The sequence below is a fragment of the Gossypium hirsutum genome, chromosome D10 (genome assembly GCF_007990345.1).
Source record: "Gossypium hirsutum isolate 1008001.06 chromosome D10, Gossypium_hirsutum_v2.1, whole genome shotgun sequence".
In the NCBI taxonomy this organism is placed as follows: domain Eukaryota; kingdom Viridiplantae; phylum Streptophyta; class Magnoliopsida; order Malvales; family Malvaceae; genus Gossypium; species Gossypium hirsutum.
This window is the reverse complement of record NC_053446.1, coordinates 61,922,533-61,938,558: the sequence shown is the minus strand read 5'-3', so window position 1 is coordinate 61,938,558 and position 16,026 is coordinate 61,922,533. Positions and strand designations below refer to the sequence as shown.

The following is a 16,026-nucleotide window of genomic DNA, read 5'->3' as shown; positions in this document are numbered from 1 at the left end:
CTGCGCCGTAATGGACCGAATTGAGACAAAAATAAAATTTTGTGGCCAAATTACGAATATGCGAAAAAATTCCATGAATTTGCTACAGAATCAAAAGGACTAATTGCGCAAATAACCCAAGAGTCAAAAAAACGCGGATCTTCCCCTCGGGTCGGGTCACTGCGCGGGTCAGAGACCAAAACGACACCGTTTTTGGTCTCTGAACCCTAAGCCCAAACGGCGCCGTTTTATGGGGTTATTTAAACCCAAATTTCTTTCAAAAAAATCATTTCAGCTGTTTTCCTAAAAAAAACAAAAGGAGAACCCTTTTTCTCTCAAAAAGGTCCGGCCATGTAGGGTTCCTTGGTCCCTATTGAGCCACCGCTCGGCTCGCCGCACTGCCACTGCCCCGACGACTGACGAAATGCCAAATCGGCGCGAAAAACCCCGTCCCGGTGAGCACCTCTCTCTTTCCTTATTTATTATTTATGTAAATAAATGCACAAAAAAAACGAAAATAACAGAAGAGTTAAAACAACTAAAACAAACAAAGTATGCTGGTAATCACCTTTGATTTTTATATATTTGTTTTTGTGAAACATTACAAAAGAAAGAAAAAAGGGAATCAAAACCCGAACCCCTTGACAGTAGAGGTCTTCGGCTTTTATAGCCCGTTTACACTGTCTCCTTTTTTGGTTGCTACTGTTTTCTTGCGTATTTTTGCAGGTGACGGCGCAAGTAGATGGGCGGTGATAGACGTTGGCGGCTGTGGCAATCGAGCGGCGGTGGTGGCAGGCCAAAGGTCAAAAGGCTAGAGGCGACGCCTAGGTTAGGGGTTAGGGTTTCAGTTTCTGAAACCGTAGGCAGATATTTTTTAGGGAAATTAGGCTCGGGCTATTGGGCTCCGGGTTTGCTGGGTTAGGGCCATTTGGGCTTGATGTAATTGGGCTCGGGTTTAGGCTAGTTTGGTTAAGGTTAATTGTTTTGGGTTCTTGGGCTGGTAGTTGGTTTGATGAATTTGTTGGGTTGTATTTGTAAATGGGTTATTTTGGTTTTGATGGTATAGGGCCCGGGAAAATTTGGGCTGTACAAAAACCTAGAGCAGAGGAGCACCCGCCTATGTGCCGCTTCAACATCGGAGTCCCCCAACCAACTGGTTCCAATCGGAACCAACGAAGGATTCGACGGCGGGCTTAACCATATGGGCTCTCCCCTTTTCTTTTGTTACTCAGTTTTTGAAAAACAATCCAAAAAAGAAAAAATAATAAAGAAAAGAAGAAAAGAAAATTCGAATCAGAAATCACCTTAAAAGTATGCTATATTTTCTTTTTTTTGAAAGAAAATTTCGTATCTTTGAATTAATGTTGGGGGTAGAGGAATAACCCCTTTTACAGATTCAAAAACAACTTTATATAGCCGGATCCAAATAAAAATTAAAACTACCATCATAAAATTCCAATTTATCCTTGCTGTTATTTTCTTTTTTTGCGTGGTTGTTTCTGCTGCTGCTTGTTCGTGTCTACTGCAGGTACGGCCGTACAGAGGCCAGCTGGAGGCTCGTGGTGGGGCTACGTGCGTGAGGAGGCAGACACTCGTGGGAGAAACAAACGTCACGTGTGGAGGCTTGCGGCGGTGGGAACCATTGCTGCTAGGGTTTCTAACTTCTGGTTTAGGCCAGTTGGGTTAGGGTATTGGGCTAGGGGTATTTGGCTTAGTGGGTTGTGTTTAGTTTGGGCCATATTGAGCCCAGTGTAAATGGACATTTAAAATGGACTGTTTTTTATTGGTTTATATTTTTTGTTTATTTATTCTGCATGGGCCCGGGCTAGAATTGGGCCTTACAAAGTATAAATGAAGTAGATATCTAATTCTAATAACTATTAGTATTTAAAGTACATTCAAACTTTATCTTGATCAGGATGGACATCCACTTAATAAGATATTCATAACAAATAGAAAATTGTAAGACTATTATGGTGTAATAAATCTTAAGTTCAGAATATTAAATTACGTTAAATTTGAGTTTCAAGAATGAAATCATAGACGTTGTGTAACAACCCGAAAGTCAGTGGTGTTGAAAACGGTGGTTTCAAAATTCTATTTTCAATCTTCGAGTTCATAAATATTATTTTAATATGTACGAGGTTAGTATGAAATCTAATTAAAGTTTGGCTATTAATTTTGTTAATCGGGTAGTTAATTAATGTATAAGGATTAAATTGTAAAAATAATAAAATTAATTGTTATAAATTTTTAATTAATTGGAGGACCAATTGAACAATTGGACCGTTATATTTAAGTCAAACGGTGTGGATGTCGATTGTAATCCACTATCACATGTTAATTAAGCTTATAGGTTAATTAACTTAATTTTGATTAATTGAAAAACTAATTAAGATATAAAAAACAACTTAAAGTTGTCATTTTTTTTTTGTTCAACCGTTTGAGCTAAGGAAAACCTAGAAAACCATTGATGAAGTGTTAAGCTATTCGGTCCTTGCATGAATTAAAATTTTGTTTTTCGTAAATTTTAGATATGAAAAAGGACTAATTTGTAAAGTGAAAATTATTAGTTTTGAACATAAGGACTAAAGTGTTAGTTTTGAAAAATATTTTGAAATTGGTATGAATTTTCTGTAATTGAGATCGATTTTGAAATCTAGGCTCAAATTTGGAAAATATGGTAATTTCGGTTTTAAGGACTAAATTGAATAAAATAAAAAACTTTAGGGAACATTCAAAAATTTGAAATTAATCTGTCATATGCTTATAATAGGATGTTACTAAGCATTTGAAGTTGAAAAATTAAAATGAATTATTTTATAGATCAAGAATTAAACCAACATTGTGGAATTATATTACTCTATGTTTAGGTTTAATTGTCAAGTTGAGTAATTTATTGTGTATAAGTGTAAAATGAGGTACGTTAATGTTTTATGTCCATGACTTAGTAAGCATTCAAATTGCTCACTCTATTTTTGTTTTCATTTTCTATAGTTCATACGCTTGTGAGACTTATTGATCAGATTGCCTTGGAGCTTACACAATCCAATACTTTGATTTGGTAGCTTTTTTATTATTATCATTTTATCTTAGATTATGTGATGTGTACATAGGTGTTGTATGAAATGAATGGGAACTTGGGAATGATAGTTTGGTTTAACCCTTGTCTCATGTAACTTATATGTGCATGAATGTGGAGTATTATGTTAAGCTATGTGTTTGGCTTATAAGATGACATGTTGAGCTATGTTTTTGGATTGTTTTTGTGCAGATTGTGTAAAATGCATCAAAGGGTATGTTTGAAGGGTTGACATGAAATAATCATTAAATATTAAAACAAAATAATATAAATATTAATAATTTTATACATTTTCTATTTATTGAAAATTTTTATATGGTCATCTTAATATTATTTTAATGTTTACATTAGAGTAGAATTATATATTTATTATAGGCTTATTTTTTTAATGTGTTCTAAATTACATAATATATAAAAATAACATAATACAAAGTATTATAAACTTAAAATGGGTCGGGCCGAGCTCAAGCCTTGAATGTTCAAGTTCAAGTTCAAGCCTGACTCATATTTTAAACTGGCCTATTTTTTTTTACCCAAACCTTCTCAAATTTCGGACAAATCTTCGAACCTGGGTGGATAGCCCAATCCATGAACAAATCTAGTAAAAATATATTATATACAGATATACATAAGCAAATATAGATATATATATATATTAAAGAAAAATAAGTAACAATAAATTTTAAAATTTATAAAAAAAATTAATTAACTTTGCTTATAAAATAAAAGATAATAAATTATGGATTCAAACATGTTTGAGTACATTTTTCTTCTGATTCAATGGTTGAAAAGTTTTTATTTTTCATATCGGGATAAGTCAAATTCAGTCAGCATTTTCATGTTTTTTCTTCACCTATAAAATTCAAATTTGAATAATATCGAATTCGATCCAATTGATTTTACTTATTTTCAGTTTGCTATGTAAACCTTTTCTTTCTTTTCATGGTTGCACAATATCGTTTATTATGGGTATTTATTGTATAAGATGTTATAGTTTTTGCCATTGACGTTATTTGAGTGATGAATTCATTTTTTATATAACTGGTAACGGAGCTTTTAAGCTTATTATACACACATACACACACACAAATTACCCTTTTACTTGGGCAAGTACGGTTTTTTGCAGCTTTGACAACACTCGACTTATGATGCTACGAGATGCAGCAACAAGGTGGTGAAGATGATGGTGGTGGTGATGTTTTTCTTTTCACTGCAACATTTTTAGGTGACGCTTCGATAGAATCGGCAGTTGCAGGTGTGATTTCATCTTCGGGTGCCGTTGTTTCTCCACGATAGGCCATTCCCTCCTCGTCCGGATGCGGCGGACGAGGATTATAGCTCATCGGAATCGGGTCGACCTTCAAAGGAACACGTGCCGAAGGAGCCTCAACTGAAGGTAAACGTGTATACCCTGTGTTTGAATGTGCTTTAATAGGTGCTGCAGAATGGGAACTCTGAGAAGTAGAACCACTAGGATGTCTTGTAGGAGGATTAACCCTATCTGAAGTCTGCCATTGTTGGGGCTGGTTAAAGCTCGGAGAACTCCGTTCACCCGCTTTCGGAGGAGACTGAGCCGCAACCGATGGTAACGATTGCTTAGATTGGTAGCACTTTTCTTCCACGCGAGTCGGCTGCTGTGGTTTAGGCTCGAAAATTCTCTGATCATTTGAAACACAATCCTTTTCGGATTTCCTGGAAGACTCGAAACTCCCATCACTCTCAGAATCATCATCTTTCGACGGATACCCTTCTGAAGATGCGACCATAGCCGGAGTCTGCTGCTGCTGTTGTTGAAGATGATCGACGTTTGGAACAGGAAGCGGCCGATGCTGCCGGCTTTCGTTGGCATTATCGCTGCTCGTTCGAATCATCGATGTTCGTCCCTCGCTGTAATATTCAACTTGATTCCATTGATGAGCATCCATTGAAGGCAAACTCCCCTGTTTTTTCTCTCACAGGCCTATTGATCTGGTTTGGTCTTTACTCTTTAGTTTCTTTGATGTTTATTGAACATGAAATATAAGAATTTTAAAGTAAAAAGAAGATGAAATAATTTAATGTCATTGCTTCATGCGAAGAACCAAGAATAAAGTGACCATGTTGTAAAGAAATAAATTAAAGAATAAAAATATTTTAAATGACCCTTCAGAAGCTTATATTTGACACTTATTCAAATAAGTTTAAATTCTGATTTTGGTCCTTCTACTATTTTCAAATTAAGAATTTAACCTGTATACTTTAATTTCATATAATTTTATATTATCAAGTACATGAGAATAGTGCATATGGATCAACAAAAGAAACCGGTTAAATTTTGTTATTAGTCTCTTTTAAGTGACGAATTTCGTCTTTATACTTTAATTTAATCATTTTTAGTCTCTTTATTTTTCGAATTTTAAAATTCTAATTTTGTTGCGCGGAAGCGTGTGAAAGAGTAAAATTATTGTACTAAAAAATCACACTAAGTTCAATTCCCAGGAAAGAGAGGTGAATCACGAGGATCACTTAAGTACCAAGTCTTTCCTAGCCAGAATATCCCTCTATCGTAATTTAATAGCACAATAAATCACTACAATCACACTCACAAAATATGAACATTAAATAGTAAAGAACACCAAAATTTAACGAGGTTCGGCAAATCTTGCCTACGTCCTCGGGCACTACCAAATATATTTCACTCCAAAATACAAGTGAAACTTTACAAATAGGGAGAGAGAACAATGCCTTAAGTAGAGAATGGCAAATGTGGGATGATGAGAATGAGCAATGGTTGGCCTATTTATAGTTGAGATTCAAGGGCCACCTTGTAAAGTCACTATTCACTTAGGGACCAAAAATTGCTATTTTCCCATGCCCAACACTAAATAAATATTTGGTGCCCATAACTTTGACCTTTCCAAAGTATGGGTAGGTATGGGAAAGGTATGGGCAAGGTATGGGGTATGGGTATATTCTAATAATCTCCACCTTGAAGATTTGATTAGGATAATCTTATCTTCACACAATTCTTTCTGCTTTTGACAACAATACTTGATAGTGCCTTCTTCAACTGTTAAACTTGCAGGATATTAATCAAGTTCAAACAATGTTCGAACTTGGTTGCTGTTACCACCTTGGTCATCATATCTGCGGGATTATCTGCAGTCTTGATCTTCTGAAGACAAATTTTCCCCTCTTCAATAATTTCCCGCACAAAATGGAATCGTACGTCGATATGTTTTGTACGTGCATGATAGACTTGATTCTTTGCTAAATGAATAGCACTTTGACTATCACAATACACGTTAATATGCTCCTGAACCAACCCCAAGGTTTTAGCCATACCTTGTAACCAAACAGCCTCCTTTACAGCCTCTGTTACAGCCATGTACTCGGCTTCTGTGGTTGACAATGCAACTGTAGACTGTAGTGTAGACTTCCAACTTATTGGTCCTCCAGCAAGTGTAAACACATAACCGGTGGTTGATCTTCGCTTGTCCAAATCACCGGCATAGTCAGAATCAACGTACCCAATAACACCTTTACCAAGTGTATTATCCTGCTTGAACAGTAATCCAACATCCACGGTCTTCTGAATATACCGTAGAATCCATTTCACAGCTTGCCAATGTCCTTTTCCAGGATTATGCATATACCTGCTCACTATACTAACTGCCTGTGAAATGTCGGGTCTTGTACACACCATTGCATACATCAAGCTACCCACTGCATTAGAATACGGAACTTGCAACATGTATTCTTGTTCCGTATTCGTCAAAGGAGATAGTTGTGCAGAAAGCTTGAAATGAGAAGCCAACGGGGTACTTACAGGTTTGGTCTGCTCGTTCATACCAAACTGCTGTAGTACTTTCTTCAAATACTGCTTCTGAGACAAGCTAACTCTGCCATGAGCTCTATCTCTACATATTTCCATGCCGAGAATCTTTTTAGCTTCTCCTAGATCTTTCATCTCAAACTCGAGATTGAGTTGAGTCTTCAATCTTTCAATCTCAACTTTGCTCTTAGATGCTATTAGCATATCATCAACATATAAGAGCAAGTATATGAAAGTTCCTTCTTGTAGCTTCTGAAAATACACGCAATGATCAAATTTACTTCTTGTGTACCTTTGCCCTTTCATGAACTGATCAAATCGCTTGTACCACTGCCTCGGAGATTGCTTCAATCCATAAAGCGACTTTGTCAGTTTGCAAATCCAATTTTCTTTTCCAGCAACCTTGAATCCATCTGGCTGAGTCATATAGATTTCCTCTTCCAAATCACCGTGTAAAAACGCGGTCTTCACATCAAGCTGAACTAGTTCAAGATCATATTGCGCAACCAAGGCTAGCAAAATCCGAATAGACGAATGCTTCACAACTGGAGAAAACACTTCATTGTAGTCTATTCCTTCTTTCTGAGCGTAACCCTTTGCTACCAATCTAGCCTTGTATCGAATTTCATTTTTACCAGGAAATCCTTCCTTCTTTGCATATACCCATTTGCATCCAATTGCCTTCTTTCCCTTGGGTAGTGTCACCAACTCCCAGGTCTTATTTTTATGAAGAGACTGCATTTCTTCATTCATTGCTTGCTTCCACTTTACACCATCAGGGTTACTTATTGCTTCTGTGTAAGTGGAAGGAACATCATCATCTGCAATTGGAAGTGCATAGGCCACCATATCGTCAAAGCGAGCAGGCTTACGAATCTCTCTTCTTGGCCTCCTATATGCAATTGAATCTTGTTGCTGTAGAAGTTCTTGGGTCGAAACCTCTTCATCATTTGTTCTTTCAATATTAGCTGGATCATCATTAACCTTTTCAAACTCCACCTGCTGCAAAGTACTACTGGTTTTGTCATCCTTTTGTGAATCCTCGTTCTTCATCATGGTTGATTCATCAAAAGTTACATCTCTACTGAAAACAATCTTCCTTGTATCAGGACACCAGAGACGGTATCCTTTTACACCACCAGTTATACCCATGAATAATGCTTTCTTTGCTCTTGGGTCTAACTTAGATTCTTTTACATGATAATATGCAGTGGAACCAAAAACATGTAAAGAATCATAATCAGTAGCAGGTTTACCAGTCCACATCTCCATAGGAGTTTTTCCATTTATTGCAGCTGATGGCAATCGGTTAATTAGATGGCACGCATATGTAACTGCCTCAGCCCAAAATTCCTTGCCCAATCCAGCATTGGACAACATACATCGAACTTTCTCCAGTATAGTCCGATTCATGCGTTCTGCCACCCCATTCTGCTGTGGTGTATCTCGAACAGTGAAGTGTCGCACAATGCCCTCATCTTGGCATACTTGTAGAAATGGATCGTTTTTGTACTCAGTACCATTATCTGATCGAAGTCGTTTGACCTTTCGACCAGTCTGAGTCTCCACCATCTTCTTCCACTTCAGAAATGCATCCAAAACTTCACTTTTTCTTTTCATTAGATACACCCATACTTTTCTTGAATAATCATCAAGAAAAGTGACAAAATAGTGCATACCTCCCAAAGAAGCCACTTTGGTAGGTCCCCACACATCACTGTGAACGTAGTCCAGAATTCCTTTCGTATTGTGAATTGCTGAACCAAATTTTACCCTCGTCTGCTTGCCCAGAACACAATGTTCACAGAATTCCAATTTGCAAGAATTTGCACCTTTCAACAAGCCTTGCTTCGCCAAAGTCTGCAAAGCTTTTTCACCAGCATGTCCCAATCGCCTATGCCATAACCTGGTAGCCTCTGAATCTGCATCTTTCGCAGAAGCTGTTGATGTTGATCCAATAACTGTACTTCCATTTAAATAGTACAAGTTATTTCTTCTAGTGCCTTTCATCACCGTCAATACCCCAGCTACTACCTTTAGTAATCCATCTCTCAAAGTGATTGTGAACCCTTTAGATTCTAGGGCCCCTAATGAGATGAGATTTTTCTTCAAGCTGGGTACATAGCGAACATCTGTCAGAACTTGGATTGAGCCGTCATGGTTCTTCAATTTGATTGTACCTACACCCATTGTCTTACTGGCACTATCATTGCCCATAAAAACAACTCCACCTTCTAGTTCTTCAAGACTAGAAAACCAGTCCTTATTAGGACACATATGGTAAGTACATTCCGAATCCAATATCCACTCATCCGTTTGACATGCCATTGCCATGCCAACCAAGCTAAAGTCTGACTCCTCATCATGCTCCGCTACACATGCATTAGAAATAGACTTGCCCTTTTGTAACTTAGGACAATTCTTTTTCCAATGCCCTTTCTCACGACAAAAGGCACATTCATCTTTGGCGGGTCTCCCTTTGGACTTACCCCTTCTACCAGGTTTGCTGCTGTGTGAACGACCTCTTACTGTTAAGACTTCTGCGGTTGTATCTCTGTGATCTCTTTTATCTTTCTTTCGAGTCTCAGATCTATACAACGCACTACAGACTGCATCAAATGTGATCGTGTCCTTCCCATGAAGCAATGTGGTGGTAAGATGATCATATTCATCAGGAAGGGAATTCAACAATAATAATGCCTTGTCTTCATCTTCAAATTTCTCATCCAAATTTAGCAAGTCTGCTAAAATTTTATTGAATGAGTTCATATGGTCATTCATCGACATACCGGGTGCATACGTGAATCGATAAAGTTTCTTTTTCATATAAAGCCTATTTTCAAGACTTTTCGTTAGAAACTTTTCTTCCAATGTATCCCACAGCTTCTTCGCTGATGTCTCACTCATGACGGAGTACTTCTGCTCTTTGGCCAAACATAGGCGGATTGTACCACACGCCTGTCTATTGATCTTGGCCCACTCCTTGTCATCCATCTTGTCAGGTTTTTCTTCAAGGGCTATATCCAGCTCTTGCTGACATAAGACATCCAGGATCTCACACTGCCACATACCAAAATTATTGGTACCGTCAAATTTCTCTACTTCAAATTTTGCATTTGTCACAGTAGTCCTTGCTGATGACGATGCTGCTGCCATTTTTCTCCTCAATCCCAACTACTGTATACGTGAACAGTACTATATACGTGAATAGTGCCGTATACGTGAATAGTACTGTATACGTGAATAGTGCCGTATACGTGAATAGTGCCGTAAATGGTCGTATTCCCCAAGTACGAACCTTGCTCTGATACCAATTGTTGCGCGGAAGCGTGTGAAAGAGTAAAATTATTGTACTAAAAAATCACACTAAGTTCAATTCCCAGGAAAGAGAGGTGAATCACGAGGATCACTTAAGTACCAAGTCTTTCCTAGCCAGAATATCCCTCTATCGTAATTTAATAGCACAATAAATCACTACAATCACACTCACAAAATATGAACATTAAATAGTAAAGAACACCAAAATTTAACGAGGTTCGGCAAATCTTGCCTACGTCCTCGGGCACTACCAAATATATTTCACTCCAAAATACAAGTGAAACTTTACAAATAGGGAGAGAGAACAATGCCTTAAGTAGAGAATGGCAAATGTGGGATGATGAGAATGAGCAATGGTTGGCCTATTTATAGTTGAGATTCAAGGGCCACCTTGTAAAGTCACTATTCACTTAGGGACCAAAAATTGCTATTTTCCCATGCCCAACACTAAATAAATATTTGGTGCCCATAACTTTGACCTTTCCAAAGTATGGGTAGGTATGGGAAAGGTATGGGGTATGGGTATATTCTAATAAATTTTGATTAAATTATAGTTGTTAAATTCAGCAAGTCCTGTTATTTTTAGAATTCGATGTGACAAACAAATCACCACATGTGTAATGTTATATAAGATTGCTAGTTTCACATATTACTCACAATGCAAATTAAAATATAAAAATTAAATGCACAACTTAAAAGATAATAATAATAGCAAAATTTAACCAAAAGAATTAGACTTTTATTACATATCTTAAATTTATTGTACACATAAATGAACACACATACCTATTACGCATAACTTCACCTGTAGGATGGTGTTTTCAGACAATATAAAGGTTGTATCACTGGCAACAGGATGAAGACTGTGGTTTATTAGTATGGGTTCTCTTTACTTTAACATTTTTGTTCTCCGCTTCGGCTGAATCATCTGCTGTATTTCCATGGGTCATTGCATACTCTTCATGATACAGCAGACTACGAGGTTTAGGGTTCATGAGAATGGAATTCGGGTCATGGGTGGAAGGAGGCTTAACCCGAGGTGTCGGAGAATGGGAACTCTGATAACCACTAGGACGATGAACATGTTTTGAAGGATCGATAACTGAAGGCAACTGATGATCAGAGGCAACTTTGTTAATCAAAGAAGAAGAATCATCTTTTGTTGCATATCCTTTGATAACTGGAGCCTGCTGTTGCTGAAGATGATCGGAATTTTGATAACTTTCTCGAGGAGGAAGATGATCGGAGCTCTGATAACTTTCCCGAGGCTGATGCTGCTGCTGTTGAAGATGATTGAAACTCTGATGATAACTTTCCGAAGGCTGTAGCTGTTGTTGAAGATGATTGGAACACTGATAACTTTCTCGAGGTGGCCGATGCCGTTGTTGAAGATGTTCCGAATCCTGATAACTTTCTCGAGGGTGATATTGCTGTTGTTGAAAATGATCGGAACTCTGATAACTTTCCGGAGGAGGCTGACTCTGTTGTTGATGAAGATGATCGGAACTCTGATAACTTTCCCGAGGAGGCTGACGCTGTTGTTGATGAAGATGATCGGAACTCTGATAACTCTCCCGAGGAGGCTGATGCTGTTGTTGAATATGATCTGAGCTCTTATAAGTTTCCCGAGGAGGCCGATGCTGTTGTTGAAGATGATCGGAACTTTGATAAATATCTTGAGGAGGTGGATGCTGTTGTTGAATATGATCGGAACTCTTATAAGTTTCCCGAGGAGGCCGATGCTGTTGTTGAAGATCAACAGAGCTCTGATAACTTTCTCGAGGAGGTCGATGCTGCTGCTGGCTCTTGTTGGAGTTGTCGTGGCTCGTTCGTCCCTCTCTGTAATCTTCAACCTGGTTCCCTTGATGAGCACCCATTAAAGGCAAGCCTTGAGAAAGCCGATTCATGGTATTTTTACATAAACTCGGAACTCAACGACTCCCTTGTTTCTCCCAGAAACTGGTCTGGTCTGGTCTGGTGTCTTAGTTTCTCGATATTTATTCAACAAGAAATCAAAATTTTAAAAGTGAAACAATTTAGCTGTCATTGGGTCAAGTAAAAGGATGCACCAGATTATAAAAAGTAAATAGAATAAAAGAACCTACCAACTTGTATTTCACACTTCCTCCGCCAACAGTTCTGGCGTTTCTGATAACGTTTCCAAATTTTTACATTGATATTGATGTATGTGAATAGTTCTTTTAAGTGTTGTGGTTTGAACAAAGCTCGAGATTGAGGACTGTAAAATATTTAAATTTCCCATCAAATTTTCTCTATAGGTTGCTTCTTTTTTAACCTTATTAATGAAATAATCTTTTAATTTTTCAAACTTTAATCTTTTAGGCTGGAAAGTAGCAATGGGGGCACAGTGAAGATGCCAAATGAAAATAAAAAGACAAAACAATCAAAGTTTTACGTGTCACTAACACCACCCAAAAAATGGATAGGTGTCACTATAACATCACTAAAAATGGAAACCCAATGCCACAACTAAGAAATATTTCATTTTCATTTTACTAATTTTTTTTAGTAAGATTCAGATACAGTTTGTATTCGTAAACATAAATAAATTATAAAAATAATCACTTCAGATTATATATATTTTAGTCATTTACGTTATTATTTTATTACGACATGATCATTTAACTGTTAAACTCCGCTCTGTTACAGCAGTCCTACGTGACAATTCAAATGAGTTTTAAATACCAATTTGGATGTCCAATTGCTCAAATGAAAATAGGTTTTTAATTAAATAAATTTAATTTGTATTACCACGTAAGACATCTAAGTTGACATTTAAAACCTATTTAGACTGTCACGTAGGACCGCCGTTAGGGAGGTAACGGATATTAATGGTAGAGTGACTACTTCGTAATAAAACGATAACGTAACATTTCAAACATAAGTGACTAAAATATAATCTGAAACAAACAAAAGTGACTATTTTATAGTTTACTCTAATTTTTTTAAATATAATATATTTTATTATTGTACACATCGTATTGTTTTAATATTTCAATCAAGGATCTTATTCCACATGCTTTTAAGATGGAGTGTAGATGTAATATGTGGCATTGTGATGGAATGCAGAGAATATCAATTACCATTTAAATCTATGATTTGAATCCATTGAAAATAACATATGTTTTTCAATATTTAGATAAAAAGGAATATATTCAGCAAACAACATACAACCATGGCTGAGCTTTATGCTAAAGAAAATCTGCTGTATCATGCTCATCTCTTTAGGATGCTGAGCCCTTGTTGATTACTTTGCTGGTGATGGTGATGGTAGGAGCTCTTACTCTAACATCATGTATCATGAAGTCTTCATTTACGCCATCTGTGTCCGATGACTCTTCAAATATATGATAAATTTTTAAAAAATATCAAACATATATCCCTATTTAATATTTACATGGTGATTTATTTGGATAATAATTTTTTCGGAAGAACCCTAACCCTTAATGGAGGAGAATGATGCTGCTGCTCGTTGGAATTTCAATTTCATGTTCAAGTTTAGGATTAATATTTGAGGAATATGTGAATTCTGGATGCAGGCTGTTTATTTAGTTTAATACTTTAATGATTCATTAAATACTGCAAGAAATGTTATCAGAATTTATTTGGATTCATCTAATGATTTGGCTAATGACGAGTAAAGAGAATAATTACGAATAGATAAAAAACAGTAAACTGAAGAAAAAAAAAACAGCTAAAAGATAGTATGATTCGATTTTAAAATATTTTTTGGGTTTTATTCGGTGATTTTGGCCCATATTTATTGTCCTAATATTAGAATTTATGTTTATTAACTTTTTAGATTTTTTTAAAAATTATTTAATTATTGTTGAAGCAAATAATCTGGTAGTCGAAAATATCACTAGCTTATGGGCCAAAATATTGTGTGAATCAGTAAAGACCACCTTGCAAAGCTAAGTACTCTTAAGTGACTTATAGTGAAATAATATCACGAGAAAATGATGAAAAGAACTTTTGTTAGGAGTGAAATAGAACATAAAATTACAAGCTCCCAAGCATTGGGAGGAGCCCATGGGCTCTAACTGCGTGTCGAGTCATGAAATTTATCTAGGATATGTTTTGTATTTGCATTCGCGCCTTTTAAAAAAGAGTTGTTAAATCAAGTTCTCAGTTAGGTGAAGGAAATATGATTGCTTAATTTACCAATAGTTGAAACCCAATCAGGAATCGTTTCGGCATATATTCTTACTAATGTGATTAATTTCCATTATGGTCAAATCCGTAAAAATAAATAATTAGAAATTTTGAGTTGTATCTCGTGAAAAAAAAAATTGGAATTAACCTTCTCATTTCCTTTTTTTTTAGAAATAAATGAAGCTCTTAAAATGCTAAAAAAAATCCTTAAATATTTTTTTTATTGAGTGGTCTCTAATCTCTTTTTTTTGTCTCTCTCGTTTAGAATTGTATTTCAATTCTTCATTTTAATTTAGTTGTTGAGAAAATTTAAAAGAAATTCCTTGTTCTATAAGGTTAAATTGAAAATCAGTGATGAAAAGTAAACAAATCTTTAAGCAATAATTCATAGTTCCACTAAATTCATGTTTCCTCAATTTGATCCAATCGTAATACAAAACAAACTTCAAGTAGAGTTTATGATTTTTACTTCATAAGAAACAAGGATAAAACTTAAAATTAGAACTTGATGCGAAGGGATCATAAAAAGTTGACGTCAAACTTGATGAGATTAAGAGATCAGCCATGGTTTTCATAAGATGATACAACAACCACCCGATGACGACACTGGCGCCGGCTTTACGTTCAATGAAGCTGCTGTGCGTTGCGGGTAGCCTTGTGGAGGATTCGATGCAGATGATGATACCATGGCTGGAACTGGAGGTACTTCTTCAGCCAAGTTGTTTGTTGCCAAGGTACTTAATTGTTGTAGATAATGCGGATCCGGATATGCCATCACGGGTGAAACTGCCTGGGGTTGCGGATAGTATGGATCCGGATAGACCGCCGCAGGTGTAGCAATCGGGGATTGCCGATAGCCTTGTGGAGGGTTCGATGCAACCAAGTTGTCTGTTGTCAAGGTACTTACTTCTTGTAGATAGTATGGATCCGGATATGCCACCACTGGCTCATGTATCTTTGGAACATGAACTACATTCGGAATCGAATGCTGGTGAAGTTCAGTTGTTTGTAGATTATGTAGGGGAGATTTTAGAGGTGAATGACTCATATTTCCTAGAAACTCTACTGTTTCACTCGATATCTTGCTGTGTTTTTCTCTTGGTTTCTTGGATATATATACATGAATCAAACCCAGAATATATACGTTTATTTGTATATATACAAACTTTTGAATTTTATATGTACACATACACACTAAAGAAAGAGACTCAAGCCTAACTCCTTTGAAGAAATTAGGTACATGAAACATAAAGTTATTTGTGGCAGCTTAAGCTTTACCTTTTCGGATTCTTTTATTCATAATTAAAGCTTGAATACACGAATCGGGTAAGATTGGATCAAATTTATATATGTTATTAGTAGTATATATAGTTGATCAAGCTTTGATTTAACTAGTAATATGAAATTCGCTTATATTTGTGAAAAATTATTTGAGAAGATTTAAGCCCACTAAATTTTTTTAAATATATTATTTTTATTTAAATATAATTTCATATAAAATAATCATTATATACACGGTCACTAAAAAAAAATCACAAATGAATTTAAGATGTTGACATATGTTTCTTTTACAAAGAGAAAATTCATTATAGGTTCTGATTATATGACACAATACTTAGAACTACCTATAGTCCCTCCTTAAACTATAAATAAGAGG

The 16,026-nt window shown here is 36.1% G+C and overlaps 1 protein-coding gene across 1 annotated transcript; it reads right to left on the bottom strand.

Annotated features, from left to right (window-relative positions):
- Window positions 1–11,035: 11,035 nt before the first annotated feature.
- On the bottom strand, window positions 11,036–12,100 carry LOC107930678 (putative cyclin-dependent serine/threonine-protein kinase DDB_G0272797/DDB_G0274007). The gene has a single exon (XM_016862388.2). The coding sequence runs from the start codon at window positions 12,098–12,100 to the stop codon at window positions 11,036–11,038; it is 1,065 nt and encodes a 354-aa protein (XP_016717877.2).
- Window positions 12,101–16,026: the final 3,926 nt, after the last annotated feature.